This window comes from Carassius gibelio, chromosome A13, assembly GCF_023724105.1.
Source record: "Carassius gibelio isolate Cgi1373 ecotype wild population from Czech Republic chromosome A13, carGib1.2-hapl.c, whole genome shotgun sequence".
In the NCBI taxonomy this organism is placed as follows: Eukaryota; Metazoa; Chordata; class Actinopteri; order Cypriniformes; family Cyprinidae; genus Carassius; species Carassius gibelio.
Window position 1 is genome coordinate 6311827 of NC_068383.1, and position 20299 is coordinate 6332125.

Sequence of the window (20299 nt, forward strand, 5' to 3'; positions counted from 1 at the left end):
CTGCTGTTTTAATACAATAAAAGTATCTTCAACAATAAACAAAAAATGGATCATAATGGTGGACAAATGTTACAGTGCATATCACATTAAGAAAATACTAGTTATTCTCAAGCTTCATATTTAAGAACCAATACTTTCAACTGGTTCTAAACAGACATTCAAACAGAAGCTGTGTTTGCCTAAAGGAAAAATATTTATTATTATTATTATTATTATTATTATTAAAATTAACTATGAACAAACTTCAAGAACGAGGCTTATAAAAATATTTTATAAGGAAAGTGTGAATGTGGTCAGTGTGGATCAGTGTGGATAGAGGGCACAAGGGTTACACACAGAGTAAATGATTCACATGGTTTGCACTCTTGTGTGCTGGAACAGTCTTGAGAAAACTATGAATCATATGAGAAGAATCTTTAGGTAATTCATGAAGACAAGTCACCAAGTCCCTTTACACCTCATGGAGTCATTTCTACACTTGGCCGGCACCACATACTGAGCGAACGCAAACAGAGCAGATAGCAAGCTAGCTGCCGATCATAAATAGACTGCTTTTTTACAAGACATGCATAAGGAAAGAGAAGAAAACCCGAGCAGCAAAAACAATACAAGAACCATCCAAAACATGTTTCTTACTATTTTGATCACTTTGCTATATTACAATTAAGTAAGCATTAAGCATCCTCAAATATCACACCGGTCTTTTTAACAGTGATCTCACTTTTAGCCTCTAAGAAGACTTTGCCTGACGCGTTCTGCCTGTCAATCATTTTGCGCACGGCAACACCAGAAGCTGAGCGCATCAGTTTGCCGCAGGCCGCGAACATGTTATTTCGCTTCGGCTTCTTTTGCTAATTTACGTTATGATACTTGTACGTACAGTGTCAGCTTAAAGCAGAGTTCAGTGTTATAGTTTGCTGATGCTGACATCAAAATTGCTTTTTTATTTGGTCTTCTCACCTGTGAAATGAGGTGATTTCCGTGGTTTCCAAACATTTCCGTGCGAGCAAGAACGTATTTGGGGCGGGGCTTTATATTGTATTGGGTGTGTCTAATTATAGCTAAAGGTGATGTTGCACTCATAGGTTGCACTCAGTAGGCTAAGGCTGTTAGGGGTGCGTCTCAATCAGCTCCCTACTGTAGTTTAGTATGAAGGGCACTAATCATGGTGTCGGCCATTTTAAGGGCTGTCTCAATCACAAAATTATTTTTTATAAATAATAAAGCCCTATTTAAAAACATTTATGACATTTTCTTATTTTATTTTTTAACTAAAATATATATTTTTTTTATGTTATTAACAGTTTATTCTGCTTTTGTTTTGTTTGTGCATCTGCAGTATTTTCCCCAATGAAATTTGGATTGCAGAATTTAAGCTCTGTCACCAAAAAAAGTTTTTGATTTCCTGAAATGCATCATGAAAATCTTTACAAAACGTGCTAGCATTTAGGAATTTTGAATCCCAATTTAGCAATTGCTAAAATGTAAAAAAATAAAATAAAAGTTGAAATATAGTCTTAGACTACAGTCACGTGACTTCAGCATCACCTCCAAGCTTCTGATAATTTTGAGTAGGAAGTAAAGAAAGTAATAGTTTGAATAGTTTGCAAGAGTGTGAGTATAAGCACAATGATGCTGTAAAATCAGACGAGAATATGTTACATGCTTGGCATGATGATGTTTAATGTCCCAGGTAGCTTTTGTAGTCCCATAGCAAATTGTTAACAACCGCCATTTTCAAGAAATCTAAAAACTTTAAGATATTATGAGTGAGGTATTACTAATGTATTTTATGTTGTAGAATTACAAGTAAAATTATTTAAACCAAAAACCCATGCCCCCCAAAAAAACTGTAAAAGTTCAAATAGCCCATCTTGTTTGCTGAAGCTATTTACACTGAGTCTGCCCACCAAATTGTGATTCGGCTATCAACACTACAAAAGACAATTGAAAAAAAAACATGTGTCGTTTTCATTTTGACATAATAGACCTGGGTTGGAATCTGCCTTTTGGCGAACTTTTTTCTCCTTTTTCAAATTTCAAATCACATCAGAAAAGCATTTATTTTCAATGAAAATGATATAATCAAAAAGTTGAAAATAAAGTATCGGGTAGGGTTAGGGTGTACTGAGGGCTTTGTTGCCCCAGTAAGGTGGCATTCGGTTGATAATTTAAATTAAAATGTCAATTTACACTCAATAAGTTAATATTGTATACTGTTGTACAATGTACTACAATCCCGAGGTGCAGATTTTAGGACTCTTTACTGTGGCAGTCTATTGAGCTTAGAGGTCAGTCTATGTCATTTACATTCTCTTTTGGCCAAATGTCTTTTCGACATACACATTTGTAAGTCAGAGTTGACCAAACTATACAGCATAAGTCAAAACTTCTATGCAGATGCTAACATTTCTTCTATCACACACACACATGCCTATGAATGGAAGTAAAGGGATTTGATAAAGTCTCTTTTGGTGGAGTTCCTGAATAGCTAACATTGCTTACACTGCCTTTATAGCCTTCTCCGTTCCTCTGCTGCAGACTGTTATGGCAGCTGAGCCACGGGTATCCTTGCAGGGCATATAAGATAATTAAGAAAATCCTCTGGAGGGAACTTGAGTCTGGTTGTTCAAAAACCACATTCTGTAGAAACATTTTGCCAGGGAGACAGTTAAGGAAAGTGTGAAATTGCCTGAATACCCATTTTGTTTCAACACTGCTGACACTTGTCATGTGAAAAGAAGACGGAGAACTTTGCAATTACTCTAGGCTTGGCATTAATCAATTGACACATGCTAGACTATTAGATATCAGAGATTTTGCCCAACACAAACTGTCATTTGTTTGCTAAGTTAATTTGCTATTCTAAGCCGAAGCAACATGCAAACTAGCATTAAGGAGTGATGGATTGATCTAGGGACTGTGCGTGTTTCCTAAATATCTTCAGCTTCCAATGGCATGTCATTTTATTATGACAACGTTACATACTGTAAATATTACATTTGCACAGAAAATGGCAGTAGTGTAATTTAGTACAGTACTCCAATTCTTCCACCTTGTGCTGACAAAATGACACTAATGCCAAGTTAATGGAAGCTTGTTTCCACCACAGGATAAAAAAAAATAAATAAATAAAATTTAGTTGTGTAATTAATTTTGAATGTTGAAGTAACTGTGACTTATCTCACAATTCTTCTTTTTTTTTCTCACAATTATGAGTGTATGTCTCACCACAATTCAGATTTTCATTTTCATGAATTCTGAAAAAATATGTGTCTGAGAGATGGATTTGCAACTGTAAGAAAAAAAAATCTGAATTGCAAGATTAAGATATCACAATTACCATTACCACAGAATTGAAAGATGTAAACTTACAGTTCTGAGAAAGAAAGAAAAAACTTACAATTGCGAGAAAAAAAAAAAAAAAAAAAAAAAAATGGGAGATTCAAATTCAGAGTAAAAAAGTTTGAATTGCAAGATGTAAAAATAAATTTGAGAATTGCAAAATTTAAAATGAATTTTGAGAGTTGCAAAATGTAAACTAAAAATTCAGAGTAAAAAAGTTTAAATTGCAAGATGTAAATTGAGAATTGAGAAAACTGAGGGGGGAAAAAGTCAAACTTGCAAGAAACATTTGAATTCTGATATTAAAAGTCCCAATTACCTTTCTTTTTTTTTTTTTTTTTTTTTTTTTTTTTTTCTATTCCATGGCAAAATGAGCTTCCATCTGAATTGTTCCACATATTATTTTATTCTGGAGGTTCTCCATAAAACCTCCTTGTGTGAGTCCTCTAAGCCTTTTCATAAATGTTTTATTACTGTTATTATTAATTTCTTTGACATATAAATCTTGAACAGACTACTTCATTTTCATCTCTTTAATGTTTTGTTGCTGGTGTGTCAGCCCGGGCATGTCAGTGGAAGTTTCACATCATCGCCTGCATGTGCAGACCCCCAGGACTCACGGACCCTCCACCCTCTGCAGAACCTGGCTTTGAGGGCCCTTTATTCTCTGATCTGTCCCTTTGAATTCTGCTCCATGACCGCAATCTTTTCAAGGGTCTCTTAAAGACCCGCCTGTGATTGGGGAAAGTGCAATCCAAACTGAAGTGCGTTTCCCGCAAGCATGCCTGACTCCATGGCTGCCTCGCAAGTGTGGCGTCCCTTTAGCCGTGCCAGGCAGTGAGCCTAATACAGTGAAAATGTGATCTTGCATTTCCAGGGATAATAAATAAATTGGTTCACAGTCCGGTGAGTCCAAGTGGTTTTGTGGAACTCATTTGCCAGCAAAAGTATTTATTTTGGGTCTATCTCAAATCTGTGGTAAGAAACGCACCTCTGTATTTCATCACATTTCAGCGACTACATGATTTTTTTAACAAACTTCCCTTTTGATACACTGTCAGTAGAAATGCATTTTTTGATTCAATCCTTTTAAGCGTAAATTGTAAAATTGTTAAAAAAGAGTCAAAGACCTCATTAGACAAGACACAATTTTTTACATCTTGGTTTTCACTTTTTATAAACAATATAAGACCTATTTATGTCCAAGTAAAAAAAAAAAAAAAAGAAAGAAGACAACAGAATATGTCAATAAAGTTATCTAAATGTAAATGTCTAGAGAGCACACAGTGAGTTTCATTTTTAATTCAAATATTGAATAATTTCAATAATTGATTTTTAATAAAATTCTTTTAATTCATAATAATAATAATAATAATAATAATAATAATAATAATAATAATAATAAAGTATTTTTTCGCATTAAACTGATTAATATAAATTAAGTTTATGATTAAAACAAGAAAAATATCTCCCAACAGGTTCAGAAAACAACAACAACAAAAAAAAAAACTTAAAACTTATTTCAAAATAGAAAATACATTGTCATATCTCACTGATAGATATTTGGTCTTGTTTTAAACATAAACTCATTTAATTTTGTTAATTTTTGCAAAAAAAAAAAAAAAAAAAAAAAATCAAAACTACATATCTTAATATTTTCACTTTGAAATACACAAAACACATTGGAACTTTTGTGACATTTGACTCTATACATTACATCAGTTTGTAAGGAATTGCAATGCATGTGGCATTTGAAGTTAGCAACTTAGTTGGTTGGCAATGGGAAATTGTATTGCAACCAACAAAGTTGCTAACTTACTTAGCAACTATGGTTTTGGGAAACGCACACCAGAGCATTTTCTCCATTCTTCAGGGTTTTCTTGCCCGGCTTATCAAGAATTTACTGAGCATATCTGGGCAGCGGGCCACCTTTCCAGCACCCTAAAACCAACCATTTTAATAGTCACTTCACTTGGCTGGAAGTGCACTTCCAGCGGTGCTTGAACTTAATGCCGAGCCAATCACAAAGCTGGAGAAAGTTGAAGTGTAGAGTTGAATAGGCAATTAACACAGCATTGCATGCTGATGAAGCCTGCAGAAGGAGTTTGTCTTTTATCGAACTACAATTCCATCTAATGAGAACCTGCTCACACAGCAGTTTCCACTACCTACATCTGAGAGTAAGGAGTTATAGTCAAGGGTTATTTATTATTATATTGAAAATAAATCAAAGCCACAAAACTTTTATTGACTTTTTATAAATACCAGTTTGACCCCCCCCCCCCCCCCCCCCCCCCAAAAAAAAAATAAATAAATAAATAAATAAATAAATAAATAAATAAATAAGACAGAAATGATGAAAATAAATGGCAGTTGATTAGAAATACTACTGAGCGATAATTCATTAATTAAAAAAAAAAAAAACTTATATATGAAATAAAACAAAGACAGACATAGATCATTTATGATGTGTTATTTTGTCTCTGTGTATCAAATGCCACAAAATATTATTACTATGAATGCATAAACCGCACAAAGTCAGCTTTTTTTGGGATCTCTTGGTATCAATTGTATGTACTGATTCTCTTGGACACAAAATATCATCAGAATATTTTCTCCAATAACATTCCTCATCATCACTATAATCTCATTTATATCCGCTGTGGTGATTATTGATTTCTAAAGAGCGTAAAATTGTGCCTCTTTCAGTCTTTGACACAATCTGGGCAAAACTAAACAGGACTGAATGAGTTTCCAATTCTAGAGAGAGAGACAGAGAGAATTATAGTTCAGTCCCAAAGAGATCTCTCCTGGCTGAAAAATGTTATGAACTTTGTAAAGAACCAACTATGAAGGCCTATCAGACAAAATTTCAACAGACTTTCTACGAAAATAAAGTACTTCTGTATTTTTTTGCAGCATTTGCTGTCTTATATAAAACACTGACATCTTCTGTCAGCTTGTAAAACTCCAAGTAAACAATCAGAGAGCCTTCTAACCACATTCTGTTAGCTTTCTAGATTTACTGTAACCACTGCTTGCTGTGTTGTTTGTATGCAGCCCATCTGATGCACTATTCTTGGCCTGTTTCCTTCTTCTCTACACTGCACTAATGTCTAAAGATAACTGATCAAAACTAGGCTTTATATATACATATATATATATATATATATATATATATATATAGCAAGAAAAAGCTAAACTATCTATTTATCTAGCTATATAGTTGCTTTTCTAACAATGACAATAAAAAAGCAAACCAATATGCGTATTCTGTAAAATATCAAGCATAAATCCTGAGCTGATAGATAAAGAGCTGTCAGTAAGGTTTCTCAATTTGGGCGGCTGTAATATGGCAGTAAGGCCCCCTGCTGCTGGGTGGCTGTGGGTTGAATATTGGGCCCCAGAGTGTTACAGTGAATGATAGAAGGAGACAGAGAGAAACTCGGTTTCTATTCACATCCAGCGGCAACATTAGCATATCTCAAACAGCACGGCCCAAAAGCCCTGACCACCTGTAGATGAACCTTTTTTTGCTTTCTGATTATTTCCCAATACAGTGGAATGTGAAAGGCCTGGGCAGAAGATATGTGTGAAAAATGTGTGTGTGTTCTCAGAGCTAAAAAGAAACTGAATGAGCCCAGCGCACTCCACGCACACATTGTGCTGCAGAACAGCACGTGGTCTGCCTGTAGAAGTGTCTGCGAGGGGGGTGGGCCGTGGGGGTGCCGCCCACTGCACAGCAGTTGGCTGTGGCCGGGATGGGGGTGGGGCTTACAGTGGACAGGGGAAACCAGTGGGAGGTGTGCAGGCAAGATTTACTCAGGGGTTGTCAGCTCATAGGGCCCTGAGTCCACTGGCTTTTATACACTATGTGCACTTGAGTCAAACTAGAGAAGAGCTGGGCTCTGAGATCTGCCACTACTGCCTGCTACCAGGAGTTTGCATTAAACTGCAGGACAACCAGACTCGAGAACGAGGGAAAACCCAACACTTTTTGTCCTTTTTGTTTTTAAACACACACACAAAAAAGGATTAAAATTCATCTTTTGAACCACTTCCCCCAATTCCTCTTCTGAATTACACCAGGACTTTAAAAGCATGGCAGAGCAGAAGAGGCAGGTGTCTCTGACCCAGGCTGTGACCCTGACGCTGGTTCTGCTCACCTCAGCAGCTTCGGCAGAGGAGTACGACTACTACAGCTGGCAGGACAATTACCCCAATGGCCGCTTCTATGCCAAGCAGCCACAATGTGTGGATATTCCAGCCGACCTGCGGCTCTGCTACAACGTGGGCTACAAAAAGATGCGTCTGCCAAACCTGCTTGACCACGAGACCATGCCTGAGGTCAAGCATCAGGCAGGCAGCTGGGTGCCCCTCCTGGCAAAGCGATGCCATGCTGACACCCAGGTGTTCCTCTGCTCACTTTTTGCTCCAGTGTGCCTGGACCGGCCCATCTACCCCTGCCGCTCTCTGTGCGAGGCGGTGCGGGACAGCTGCGCTCCAGTCATGGAGACCTATGGCTTTCCCTGGCCAGAGATGCTACAGTGCGAGAAGTTTCCCATCGACAATGATCTGTGCATTCCTATGCAGTTCTCTGTGGGTCATTCCACTCAGACTCCAGGTAGGACCTATAAGAACATTGTATTAGTGATTCAATTGGTATTGATTGATTCATTGAAAGGCAGAAATGCATTTCAACATGTTACATTTCATTAGATTTTGCATAAATAAATTAGGAAAAAAAAATCTTATTTTAAATGTAGTTATATTTCTTCATATCAATCTTACTTAAGCATTGTTTCTTAATGAAACATTTGTATGCAATATAACAAGCTTCAGTGCTTCATTCTTGCCGATTCCAAAAACTCTCCTTTTTGTTTAAAAATTATAATCATTAAATCTCCATAGATCTATACAATAAGGCCCATTGGTGGATTTCCTCTTGCTCTATTTAGCCTGAGGCTCTTGAGAAAGTAAAATTAAGGAAAGCTCTTGGAAGGACAGAAAAGCTATCACTATCTAAAGCAAACATCTCATGTGGAATGTGGAGAGGAGCATTCCTGCTGCGCCATGCCTCTCTCTCTTTATGCATTTACGTTTCCAATTAGCCATGCAGCCATACCCTTTGGATCACTAATTAGTCTGCAAAGTTGTACATTACTTTGTCTCACTGAGATGAGAAGGACTATAGTAATAGACAGAGGAAGGAAAAGAGAGGAGAAGTGGGAGTGTCTCTAGTGTTCAGGAAAGTTTGAGGATGGTGTTGAATCACACAAACAGGACAATAGACTATTAAAAAGATAAATAAAAATGTAACTAAATAATAATAATAATAAAACATAAAAAGCTTAAAATAAATCTTTAAATAAGTGTTTATTTTCTGAATCATTTGTAAAGTATAATTATAAAAAAAAGTTCAACAAGTGATGCAAAAATTTCCCTGTACAAAACAATGAGAAAAATATGAATGTATCATATGCTGTATACAAAATTAATTAAAAACAAAATTTTACATGAATCATGTAACAGCTTTTCTTAGACATATATAAATATAGAAGAAAAAAAACTAACATAACAGTTGGACTATTGCCAAATAGTATCTAATGAATTTTCATTCGTATGTTAAACAGAATAGAAAACTATGATATGTCTGTGATATGTCTCCAAATAAATGTTTGTGTAAACATGCACACAGCATCTCTTTTCTCTACTAAGATTTGATGGATTAAAATGTTCTTAAATAAGAAAAAAAAGAGGCTTTTGAAAAAAATGTGACTCCACAACACTTTTCATACTTCTAAGCTTGGCTTCTGTTGGAAAAATAAGCTCCTTAAAATTGCAGCAAACTCAAGAGCAAGTACAGAAAGAGTGGGACCTTTGAGACAATATCAATAACAAACCATAGCCATTCTGAAATGACATGATACTGAAAACTGAAAGCTAGAAAACTTGCAGAACTTAGTGAAATGTGCTATCCACATCACAGCTGGATGGGAAAGTAGCTCGCGGCCAAGCGTTTCCAGTCATGTGTGTTTTGGTGAGTGTGCACATGGACGTGAAACAAGACTCTAGAGATAACATGACAGTACAAAACCCTCGCTTGACATGGCCAGTCGCTCCGGCCTGCATCCGTCAGCTCCAGCAGACCGGGGACTCAAAGAGCTGTTTTTTCCCCTGTGGTTTGAGGTGAAATCCTGGGACGTAGCCCGTCCACAACCAGAGCCACAGACATGCATCACGGACTGTTTCTGGAGACTGATGTAAATGATGCATTCAAGTAAATCACACTGGACATTGAAGCAAAATACCTCTTTAAATATTATTGTCCATTTAACAAATATAAGACTTTCTCTTAACAGACAAATAGCAAAACAAAAACAACCACACTGGCTCCTCTGAAAATATGGACATATTTTAACATTACCCATAAAAAGTGACATATTTCATGCTTAAACTCTGTGATTATAACATTTGATTCAGTTTAAACTTGAAGCATGTCAGTTTTTTTATGGAAAATGTAAAAATGTAAAAACAATTTTTTTTTGTATAATATTCTACAGTTTAATAACTTCTAGTTGTCTCTGCATATTGGTTCAACCAATGGTGTGTTTGGCAAAGGCTATTTGTTAACCGAGGGGAGTTTCTGTAGAAACCTGTCTGAAAATCATTATTTTTGCAGCTTTTCTTGGTGACACTGGTGGGTTATAAATTATAAATACAGAGAGGATTACATTTTATTATAAGAGCAGGACTGAAACATTTGATTTCGAGCCACAGCCAGACGTAATAAGTTCAGGATAAAACAAACTTAGCGATTCAGATTAGAGTGAATGTGTATTCCATTGATTGCAGGATTCTGGTGAATGCAGAGGCGCTGCTGCTAAGGGGCGATTCAAAGAAACATGTAAATCTGTCTCTGACTCCGATCACAGCTCATTTAAATAGACATAAATCACAGCATACATTTTTTTTAATCCTGATTAATGTTTGGATTATGTAATGTAATGATTAATGTCCAAAGTGTTGATGCTCATAACTTCAAGGGTCCAAATGAGCCATAAAATGATGACCTGTGCATAGTTTAAACTGAACATTTCCCTCATAAACTGTGATACAGAAAGTCAGCGATGCAGAAATCGTTCAGACACGGAAACACATGTAGGAAGTCTCTCTAAGAAAACTGTGAGGACTTGCAATGCACTGGTATATCCACAATGACAAACTGTGAAAAGTGTTTTGTGATGAGTTTTAGTCAAGTTCTTTTCAGTAATAAAGAAGACCAGGGCCAGTTATCAATATTTACTCCTGTAAAAATATCTCAATGTGGGTATATTAAAGCAGCATGCTTTAAAGTCATGGCTACAAAAAAAAAAAAAACAAAAAAAAAAAAAACACTTGAATTACATGGTACTACATGAACTACTTTTTTTTAGGTTACCTGGCAACAGGTTTTACATTGTATAAAACAGTTATGGATTAAGCAGCATGTTCAAAGTTTTCTTTCAGAAGTAGCTCTGTTGATTCCTTTCACGTTTCAATGAACATGAGAAGGAATTCAACAGGAAATTTAGGGAATAGATAAAAAAAAAAAAAAAAAACAGTATTGCTCTGATATCACTCAGTCTCAGAATTGGCACTTATTGCAGAAACTCGGTTTGCAGATTTACCCTTTCTCAGTCTCCTGACACATGCTTTGGCTCTGTTTCCACCAGGCATCCTGCCAGTGAGCCACCCTGCAAAACAGAATAAATCGCTCTGGAGTGCAAATAAGACATTTCAGTTTCAAGTATGCAGTTTGCAGCCTGCAAGAATGAAACAAAGTTTCCTCCACAACACTCAGTGTGCACAACTCACCAAACACACCATGTCTCCGACTTTCCGAATATTGAATGTATGGGAATTTCTGCTCAGGGTCCAATTGGTGGTTGAAAATTTCAGACAGGTTCAACTCCCTATGACCCGTGCACTGAAGCCTAGTGAACTATGACCCCTCTCCTCATTATCTAGTGCTATGGTTGTGCTTGAGGCTGAGGTGATAAACTTTGACCCTTGGTTTTTATCATGTAAGGGGGAGTCTGGAGATGAGCCACGTAAGTTCTTGCTACCAGATGCTTTTGTTTTGTGAGCTCGAGGGAGGACCAGCTCTGAGTGAATGATAAAATCATATTCACCACCTTAGAGATCAGATCCACATCTGTGCAAAGCAAAATTATGAAGATAAAAGTTATTAGGTTAAAAGTTATTATACATATTTGCCAATAGGGTATAAGAAAATTACCAAATTTGCTTCTCACATAAATTAATAGTGTCTTATTTATTTTATCACAGGAAAACAATGCAAAATACTCAATATAATAATGATTTTTGTTTTGTACTGATAAATGTGAAATTCTAAATATCTAAATATGTGTACAGTATGTGTGTTATACAGTAATATTAAAGACCACTGAACAGAAAGTTGATACTGCAGTAGGTGGCACAATAAACATCTGTAGCTTCACCCGCTGTGTGTGACAGCTTTACAGTTAAAAATAAAATCAGCAAATAACTATCAGCTTCAAGAAGGTCACGTACAGCTGTTTGCATGTTCCAGTGAACATTTCCACCGTCAAACTGCTGAGAAGTATGTTTTCACAGTGGCCTATTAAAAGTTTACCCCTGCATTCGTCTTCGTATGTCTGCAAAGAGTGTGAAATATTCAGGTTTCTATAATATCCTGAGACATCCTGTTTTGGAAAGGCCAAAAATATTTTCTCAGTTCCAGTGATATGCAGTCGAACTGGAAATACACTAGTGAAACTAAAGATCTGTAGGGATATGATTTCACGGTGATGAATCACTGAACGTCTTAATCTAGTTTAATCTTCCTCTGTGAAAAAATAAAACTAGTAGCTGCCAAACCTCTCCCTCTCATGGCTCCAAACGCTGCAGATTAAGCTCCATTAGCACTGGCCTGTTGCCCTCACATGAGTCCAGCAGTCCAATGAAACTGCACGAAACCAGGAGTTTTAGAATCAACATAATCTCATCATTATAGTAAATATGTTTTGTTTGTTTGTGTGTGTCTCCTGTGGTTAACTAATGATAGGCTTCACTGAGTACATCTTTCACTGAACTCATGTATCATTACTGCTGACCTAAAATTAACAGCTACAAGTAAGCAATTTGTAAGCGATTTCACAAAAGTGTAAACAGCAAAAAACATGGTCTATGTCAACTAGACTGAAACAGCAACACTGAATCAACCAACTGCACAGGTTTAGGGGCGGGACTATCGGTTTGTTAGACAAACATACATGCAGGCAGGTTAAATTATTCATTGGTAAATAATATTTCTGAGTTATTTATGATGTTACTACCTGAAGTATGCAATATTTTTAGATTTCCCAAAAGATTTCCCCCAAAACAAGTCTTTCAGTATTCTTTAAATATCAAAATGTTTTGGCTAAATGTTCAAGACATTAACTTTTCTCTTTACTCTGCAGTTTCAAAAGTGTGTCCACCCTGTGACAATGAGTTAAAAGCCGACCCCATAATGGAGCACTACTGCGCCAGTGATTTTGGTAAGATATTAACTTTTATTGAGACATTCAATTTTACAACTTTAATAACTTGTCCCTAGAGGAAAGATCTCTTCATAATGTGATGTAATATGTGATGAAAAAAAAAATATGAAAAAGTCTGCAGTTTGCTAGCATGTTAAAGTGAGCACTTTAATATTTAGGGTGAACATAACAAGGTTACCTCATGAGAAAAAAACAGGTTGTTCTGTTAATTGCATTAACATTACTTTGCAATAATGAAAAGGAATATATTTTTAATAATAATAATAAAATTAGCTATTCACAATAGTATATTTAATATTTTTTAACTGCATCAAAACACACACACACTCACACACACACACACACACACACACACACATATATATATATATATATATATATATATATATATATAAAAGTATATTCCCATTCATATTCACAATTTTGAGCACTCCAGCATGATTATAAACATGGAATTATCCAGCCATGGCTTCCTATTTCGCAGAAATATAAAGAGGAGTGAAAACAAAGCCCAAATTCCCTTAATAATTCAATTCAATTCAATTTTTTCAATTCAAGTTTATTTGTATAGCGCTTTTTACAAAATAAATCGTTACAAAGCAACTTTACAGAAAATTATGTTTCTACAATATTTAGTAGTAGCTAGTAGTTTGTGCACATTTGACAGGATTTTAGAAAAAATAATAATAATAATACAAGACGTAGTCAGCTAGACGATGAACTATCAATATTATTAAGTTATTAATAATCCATTAAAAAGGAGAAAAAAACAAAGAATATATTTCTGATGTGCAGCAAAAGATAATTGAGCTTCACAAATTAGTGAAGTGGCTTTAAGAAAAGAGCTAGAGGAGTGAAAATTCCCATTTCCACCATCAGGACAATAATTAAGAATTTCCAATCAACATAAAATGTTACGAAACTGCCTGGAAGAGTTTGTGTGTCTATATCGTCCTAATGCATGGTGAGGAGGTCAGTTTGAGTGGCTAAAGACTGTCCAAGGATCACAGCTGGAGAACTGCAGAAAATAGTTGAGTTTCTGGTTCAGAAAACCTTTAAAAAAGTGTCAAACAGAACCTATATCATCACATGTTGTTTGAGAGGGTTTCAAGAAAAATTATCCTAACTCATCCAAAAACAAACTAAAGCATATTCAGTTATCAGACACGACTGGAACTTCAAATGGGACTGGCTTCTATGATCAGATGAAACTAAAAATGAGCTTTTTAGCAGCAAACACTCAAGATGGGTTTGGTGAACACAAAGATATAAAAGTACCCCATGTGTACAATGAAATATACTGCTGTATTTTTTATGTTGTGGGCCTATATTTTTGCTGGAGGTCCTGGTCATCTTGTTTAGACACATGGCATCATGGATTCTATCAAATACCAACAGATAAAAAATCAGTAAGTGACTGACTATGTTAGAAATCTTATAATGGGCCATGTTTGGATCTTCCAGCCGTACAATAATCCAAACACAAACCTAAAAAACAACACAGAAATGGGACACTGAGCACAAAACCAAGCTTCTGCAATAGCCATTCCAGTCCTCTGACCTGAACCCTATGGAAAATGAGAGGAATGAACTGAAAAGAAGAAGCACCAACATGGAGCTGGGAATCTAAAGGGTCTTGAGTGATTCTGGATGAAGGAATGGTCTCTGATCTCTTGTCAGGTGTTCTCTTACCTCATCAGGCATTATAGGAGAAAATGTAGACCTGTTGAACTGGCAAATGGAGGATTCAAAAAGTATTGAATAAAAGGGTGTCGCTAATTGTGGCCAATGTGTATTAGAGAAAAACATTTATTTCATAATGATATTTCCCCCCATTTTAAATTCTTATTATCCAATGAAATTATACATTTTTGTGATTTTTTTTTTTTTTAAATTAAAGATCAAAAAGATTAACAATGCAGATTAATTTTCACAGCCTTCTTTGATCATATTTACCAAGGGTGCCAATATTTTTGTCCATGACTGTATCATAACATAATAACAACACATACACACATTTTCAAAGTAGAGAATTTGAATTCATGGATTCATATATGGTTTTGGAAGATTCCTGTTGTAATAGTTTTGTATTCTTTATGGTTCATTTAAAGTGATGTATTCCGACTAGAGCTCCATTGATCTGTCAAAGGTGAATCTCTAGAATGAGTCTCTGGCATTGAATAAAAGAGTTTCAAGGTTAAAATTCATTGAAAGCCTTCCCTATAGAGAACAGAGGATTACAGCACAGTAAAGCCACACATACGCCTGACTTATCTTTGGCTGCCAGGCCTGTTGCTCTTGGATTTGCATGTATTTTCCAGATGACACTAGAAAATATTGTTAGTAGTAGTCTGAGTGTTCTATGTTGTAGATTTTACACATTATAGTCAGAAAGCGAAGTTCAGACATCACAAAATGAGTTATAATGTTTTAAAAATTCCACTATTTATGGCTCTTGAGATCTAACACTTTGCATATTGAAAGTATAATGCATGGCAGGATATTACCACTTGATAGATTTCTTCCCTGATCTTTATCTAACGTCATTGCACTGGTACCTGCTCACATGACTTGTTGTTTGTTGACTAGTGCTGTACATTTTATAATTATTGTAAGTTTAATAGTTCACTCTATTAGTCTTACTCAGATGTTATGGCCACCTTTAAAAATGTAGCAGTAATCAGTGTATCAACACAGTCTGGACAGTAACACACTTGTCATATGTTAAGGGTTTATGCATGTGCAGACCACTGTAGAGAAGACTCTTCATTAGAGTGTATTGCTGGCTCTGAACACAGCTGATTTTAATTTTATCTAATAGAGCTAATGTAATTCATGGTTTATAATTTGTTTTTGAGATTTAAAATGGCCCAGTTTTATATGTGTGATTCAGTTTTTTTTTTTTTTTTTTTTTTTTTTTGTGATTTGTCATTCTCCTTTTTTAGTGAGAGCCATTTACGTCAGAAAAGTTATCAGGGGCTCACACAATAAATGGAAAAATACTAAATTAAATATTTTATGTAATTAAATTCCTTCAAATGATTGTTATTTAATATTTGCAGTGAATACAGTAAAATACAATGACTAACTAGTGATCTACTTCTTTTACGACAGAACAGAATATCGGCCGTATTATAAAAAAAGAAAAAAAGAATCTGTGACCTCAGTGGTTTTAACTTACTTTATTTCCCTCTCTAATTGTGATTTTGGGCAGCCTCAAAGACAAATGTTTTTTAATCACGTTATATAAAGAATACCTAATTAGGGTAAAGTGCAGAAATAGAGACTCTTTAAAGATTCATCACAGCCCTGCACTGACAGGTCTTTGAGTTGAACAAAAGCCAGCAATAATTAGAGCATTACCAAGAATCATCTAATTGTATATAATTTCTAACTTAATAAATGCTATTCAATTGTCCAAAATGACTTAAGTGTTTATAATGGTCTATCGTTTTTAATGGTTTTCACAGGCTAGGTTAAAATGTCATCCATTTCAGTTAGAAAATAAAGTAGTAATTTTGTATAATAATGCAAAACAGTAATGTGCATTGACTATTTTGATGTTACCTGCCAGTTCAGAATATTTTCATGACTAAATGTTACCAATTCTAACGTTCTCTATTGATAACCACTGGCCCCGAAAGCTCTATTCAAGTCTATTGCTTGGCTCTGGCTTTGCACGCATAGGCAAGGTTTGATTTCAGAATTATTGAAAGAAGACTGCAAATGCTCAGGGTGACACTTTTCCTTCTTGCCTTCCTTCATTTGCTGTCAGATCTAGTGCCAGCAATTTAAAGCAGCTCTTGTGGTCTTCGGCACTACGATATTGCACAGTCCCCACAAGCATTATGGGTCATGAGAGATCACCTGAATCAGAGTGAAAAAAACCCATATGCCACTGAACTACAGTTAGCCAGGTACAGTTATTTTGTAGTTCTACTTAGCTGTGACTTAAAGTGTGTGTGCATTTATATAGTGAAATATTTTAAAATACATTAAACACATATGGTATATAAAGAGAGACATGTGATTTGAATCCTGACTTCTTCAAAAAGTGTAAATAAACACTTTGGCTCTAGGAGACTTCAACATTTTTTGTTTGTTTGAGAGTCCTGACACAGCAACAGTATGCCTACTACTGAAGCAAGAACTTACACCATATTTAGTCATAAAAAAATATTTAAAATGTAATAAATATTTGACATAATATTTATGCCAATACCAAACATCCCCATGCAGATGAACTAAAATCGGTGAAACCCTTTAAATATACATTCCGGCACTTCCAGAGAAGCGTGAATGTTGATGATTGTAGATAAAAGAGCAAAGCTTACACTGATAATGCTTTTAAAAACTCCAGGTGCTTCAGGGAATAAAAAAAAAATGTCATTGATGAATGTGCTCTCAACAATCTTGCAGCATAGTTCTCAGCAGCATCAAATTACAGGTTTTACTTCCAATTTTCATCTTTAATATCAAATGCAACATAGAAACAAAAGAACCTGAGAATGTGGATCACTGTTCTTTTTTTCTTTCTTTCTTTTCTTTTTTTGGGGAGGGGGTTGGGGGTGTTGAAACAGAGGTTTGGTTTCTAATTGTTTAAATCCATTAAATTGTTTAAAATCATGTTTATTAATTAAATTATATATATATATATATATATATATATATATATATATATATATATATATATATATATATATATATATATGTATATATATATATATATATATATATATATTAGAAATAACAGGAATATAAGTTAAGTCCTGATAAGGAAAAGTTACATATGACATTTTAAAACAATTTAATAATTTGAAAACATTTAAAATTGAGGCGAAAAAAAAGTTTTGGGAAAGCCACAGCCATAAAATAGTGCTAAAAAAATATTGTAATCATTTGAAATGAGGTCCCAACATAAACAAGACCAAAAGAAAATGAATATAGGCCTACAGTATTTCCAATTTTTTAATTTTTTTAAAATTAATTAATTTTTTTGCTATAGAAATTTTGGTGGTTTATGTGGTCGGGCTACTGAAGGGATGTTCTCTGTTCACATGTCTTTGAAACTTTCCATTCTACTCTCTATCCTCTCCTGGGTGAGTGCAGTTAGTGCCATCCATGTTTAAATTATGCTCCTCTGGGGAGGTGAAAACTTTTCCAGGATTCTGGAAAGCCTTGGTTCTTCCTGTGTGCTTGTTATGAAAGGTCTTGTTGCTTGAGACAGCAGAAATATACAGGAGAACGTGAGTGTGACCACAGGTCCCATATAAAATTTCACATTCTTTCCAATGGATAAAGTTAAATGGCGACAAAGTCTCTCTGGTCTTTCCTTGGTGATTTTAAAGGGATATTTCACTCATAAATGAAAATTCTGTCATCATTTACTCATCCTCATGTTGTTCCAAACTGTATACTGTTAGTATTTCTGTCGAACACAAAAACAGAAGTTTTTGAAGAATCTGACACAAGAGAATGACAAACATTTGATTTCCCAAACTGGGGTTGACAAGAGAACTGCAGGGGGTTCACAAATGATGAAAGGCTGATCATTTATTAAATTATAAAAATATAAAATAAAAATAAACTCTTTTAAAATTAAAACAATGAAAATAAACCACTAAAAAGGTTAAATATTTAACTTGTTAACCTGCATGTCATGTGACTATTAATCAAATGCAAATCTGTTGTAAATAGGGTGGCCATATGCGCCTTTCATACGGGACATGTCCCAGCCAGGATTTTAATATTGCCTAAAACATCAAGAGCAGGTTTACCAATAACATGCAGGTATTGTACATAATCGACCAATCGTGGGGCTGCGTGTGAGAATGTGAGATCTAGAGGGAATGATCAAAGCGATGCAATTATGTGCACGTCTTTGTTCTTTTGATTGACTTAAAACATTGCTGTGCACAAAAAAAAAAAAAAAAAAAAAACTAAGTGCTTCAAGTCAAACGAACAAAAAACACGTGAAAGCGATTCGAAAGCATAAGGAGCCATCTGCTCTGCTCTTTATAGCTCTCATGAATGTTACACAATGATCAACCTGCACAGTGCAAATAGCCAAAACCCTGGATATTTTAGGCATTATTAAAATCCTTGCTGGGACGTCTCCCATATGAACGGCACATACAGTATGGCCACCCTAGTTGTAAATTACTGAAAATTACTGTTCAGCTGACAAAAAAAAAAACAATGGGAATACCTGCTCTAAGTCTCTTTCTTTCTATATTTCATCTACAGCACTCAAGATGAAAATTAAAGAGGTGAAAAAGGAAAAAGGTGACCGCAAGCTCATCGCAGCACAAAAGAAGAAGAAGGTTCTGAAGATGGGAATACTGAGGAAGAAAGACTTGAAGAAGCTCACTCTATACATCAAGAATGGAGCAAACTGTCCCTGCTCGCAACTGGACAATCTTGGGAGCAGCTTCCTCATCATGGGCCGCAAGGTGGACCAGCAGTTACTGCTCATGTCCATCCACAAGTGGGACAAAAAGAGCAAGGAACTCAAGTTTGCCATTAAATACATGAAGTCTCATCAATGTCCCACTTATCACACGGTCTTCCAGTGACCAATGACTCTTTTGTCTATAGCAGGCCCTGCGTCTTCCAATAAATCTCTCAGAGACCACATCCATGCCTAATTCCTACAGTTAGAACAGATGTATTTCATTAATCAAGAAATGGCTTTTGGAAACTGTTTAGGACTTAATTCATCATCAAGTACAGCTACAATTTGTTGGCAAGTGTATCTACATCAGATTTATTGTTTATGAAGCAATCAGCACATTTATGATGCTCAAGCATGTTTTAGTGAAATGTTCCTGGTTTCCTCATTCAGAGCACAAGAGACTTTTCGGAGAACCCTTTCAATCAATGTGAGAAAAAGAAAATTGTGGACAAGAGCTTTAAAGAGTGCACCAGCTTAATGAGCACATCTTTGATTTAGATGGCCAGATTCCACTAAAACAAACAACAACAAAAAAAATATCGCCAACTGTTTTTTTTTTTTATTTGTAATTTTTATTTGTATCTTTTATTTTGTAGATAAGGAATAAAAATGTTTTATTATATACTACAGAGATACAATCGTGATCATTAGCACAAAGATGGGACACAACTCCAGCTGTGGCTTGAATCGTTGGAGGTAAGAAAGATGAAGGATTGTAAAGTGTTGGTCAAGACGGCAGAACAAATAATTCAACCGTGACCGTGTGAGCAAGTTCGGACCATTTCTCTGCTCAACATATCAGCCAAGCTTATGACAGACTCTGGACTCATTCAAGCAATTTGGTTGGTGAGGTGTTTCGTCCTTCTCATGTTTTCTATACACTATGCAACATTATTTTTTACTAAAACTATTATATATTGCTACAAATATA

General features: G+C 35.4%; 1 protein-coding gene across 1 annotated transcript; it reads left to right on the forward strand.

Annotated features, from left to right (window-relative positions):
• The first annotated feature begins 7179 nt into the window (after positions 1–7179).
• Positions 7180–19992, forward strand: LOC128025979 (secreted frizzled-related protein 5-like). The gene is made up of 3 exons (XM_052612627.1): positions 7180–7969; positions 12834–12911; positions 19161–19992. The coding sequence occupies exons 1-3, from the start codon at positions 7447–7449 to the stop codon at positions 19487–19489; spliced, it is 930 nt and encodes a 309-aa protein (XP_052468587.1). The 5' UTR covers positions 7180–7446; the 3' UTR covers positions 19490–19992.
• The last annotated feature ends 307 nt before the right edge of the window (positions 19993–20299 follow it).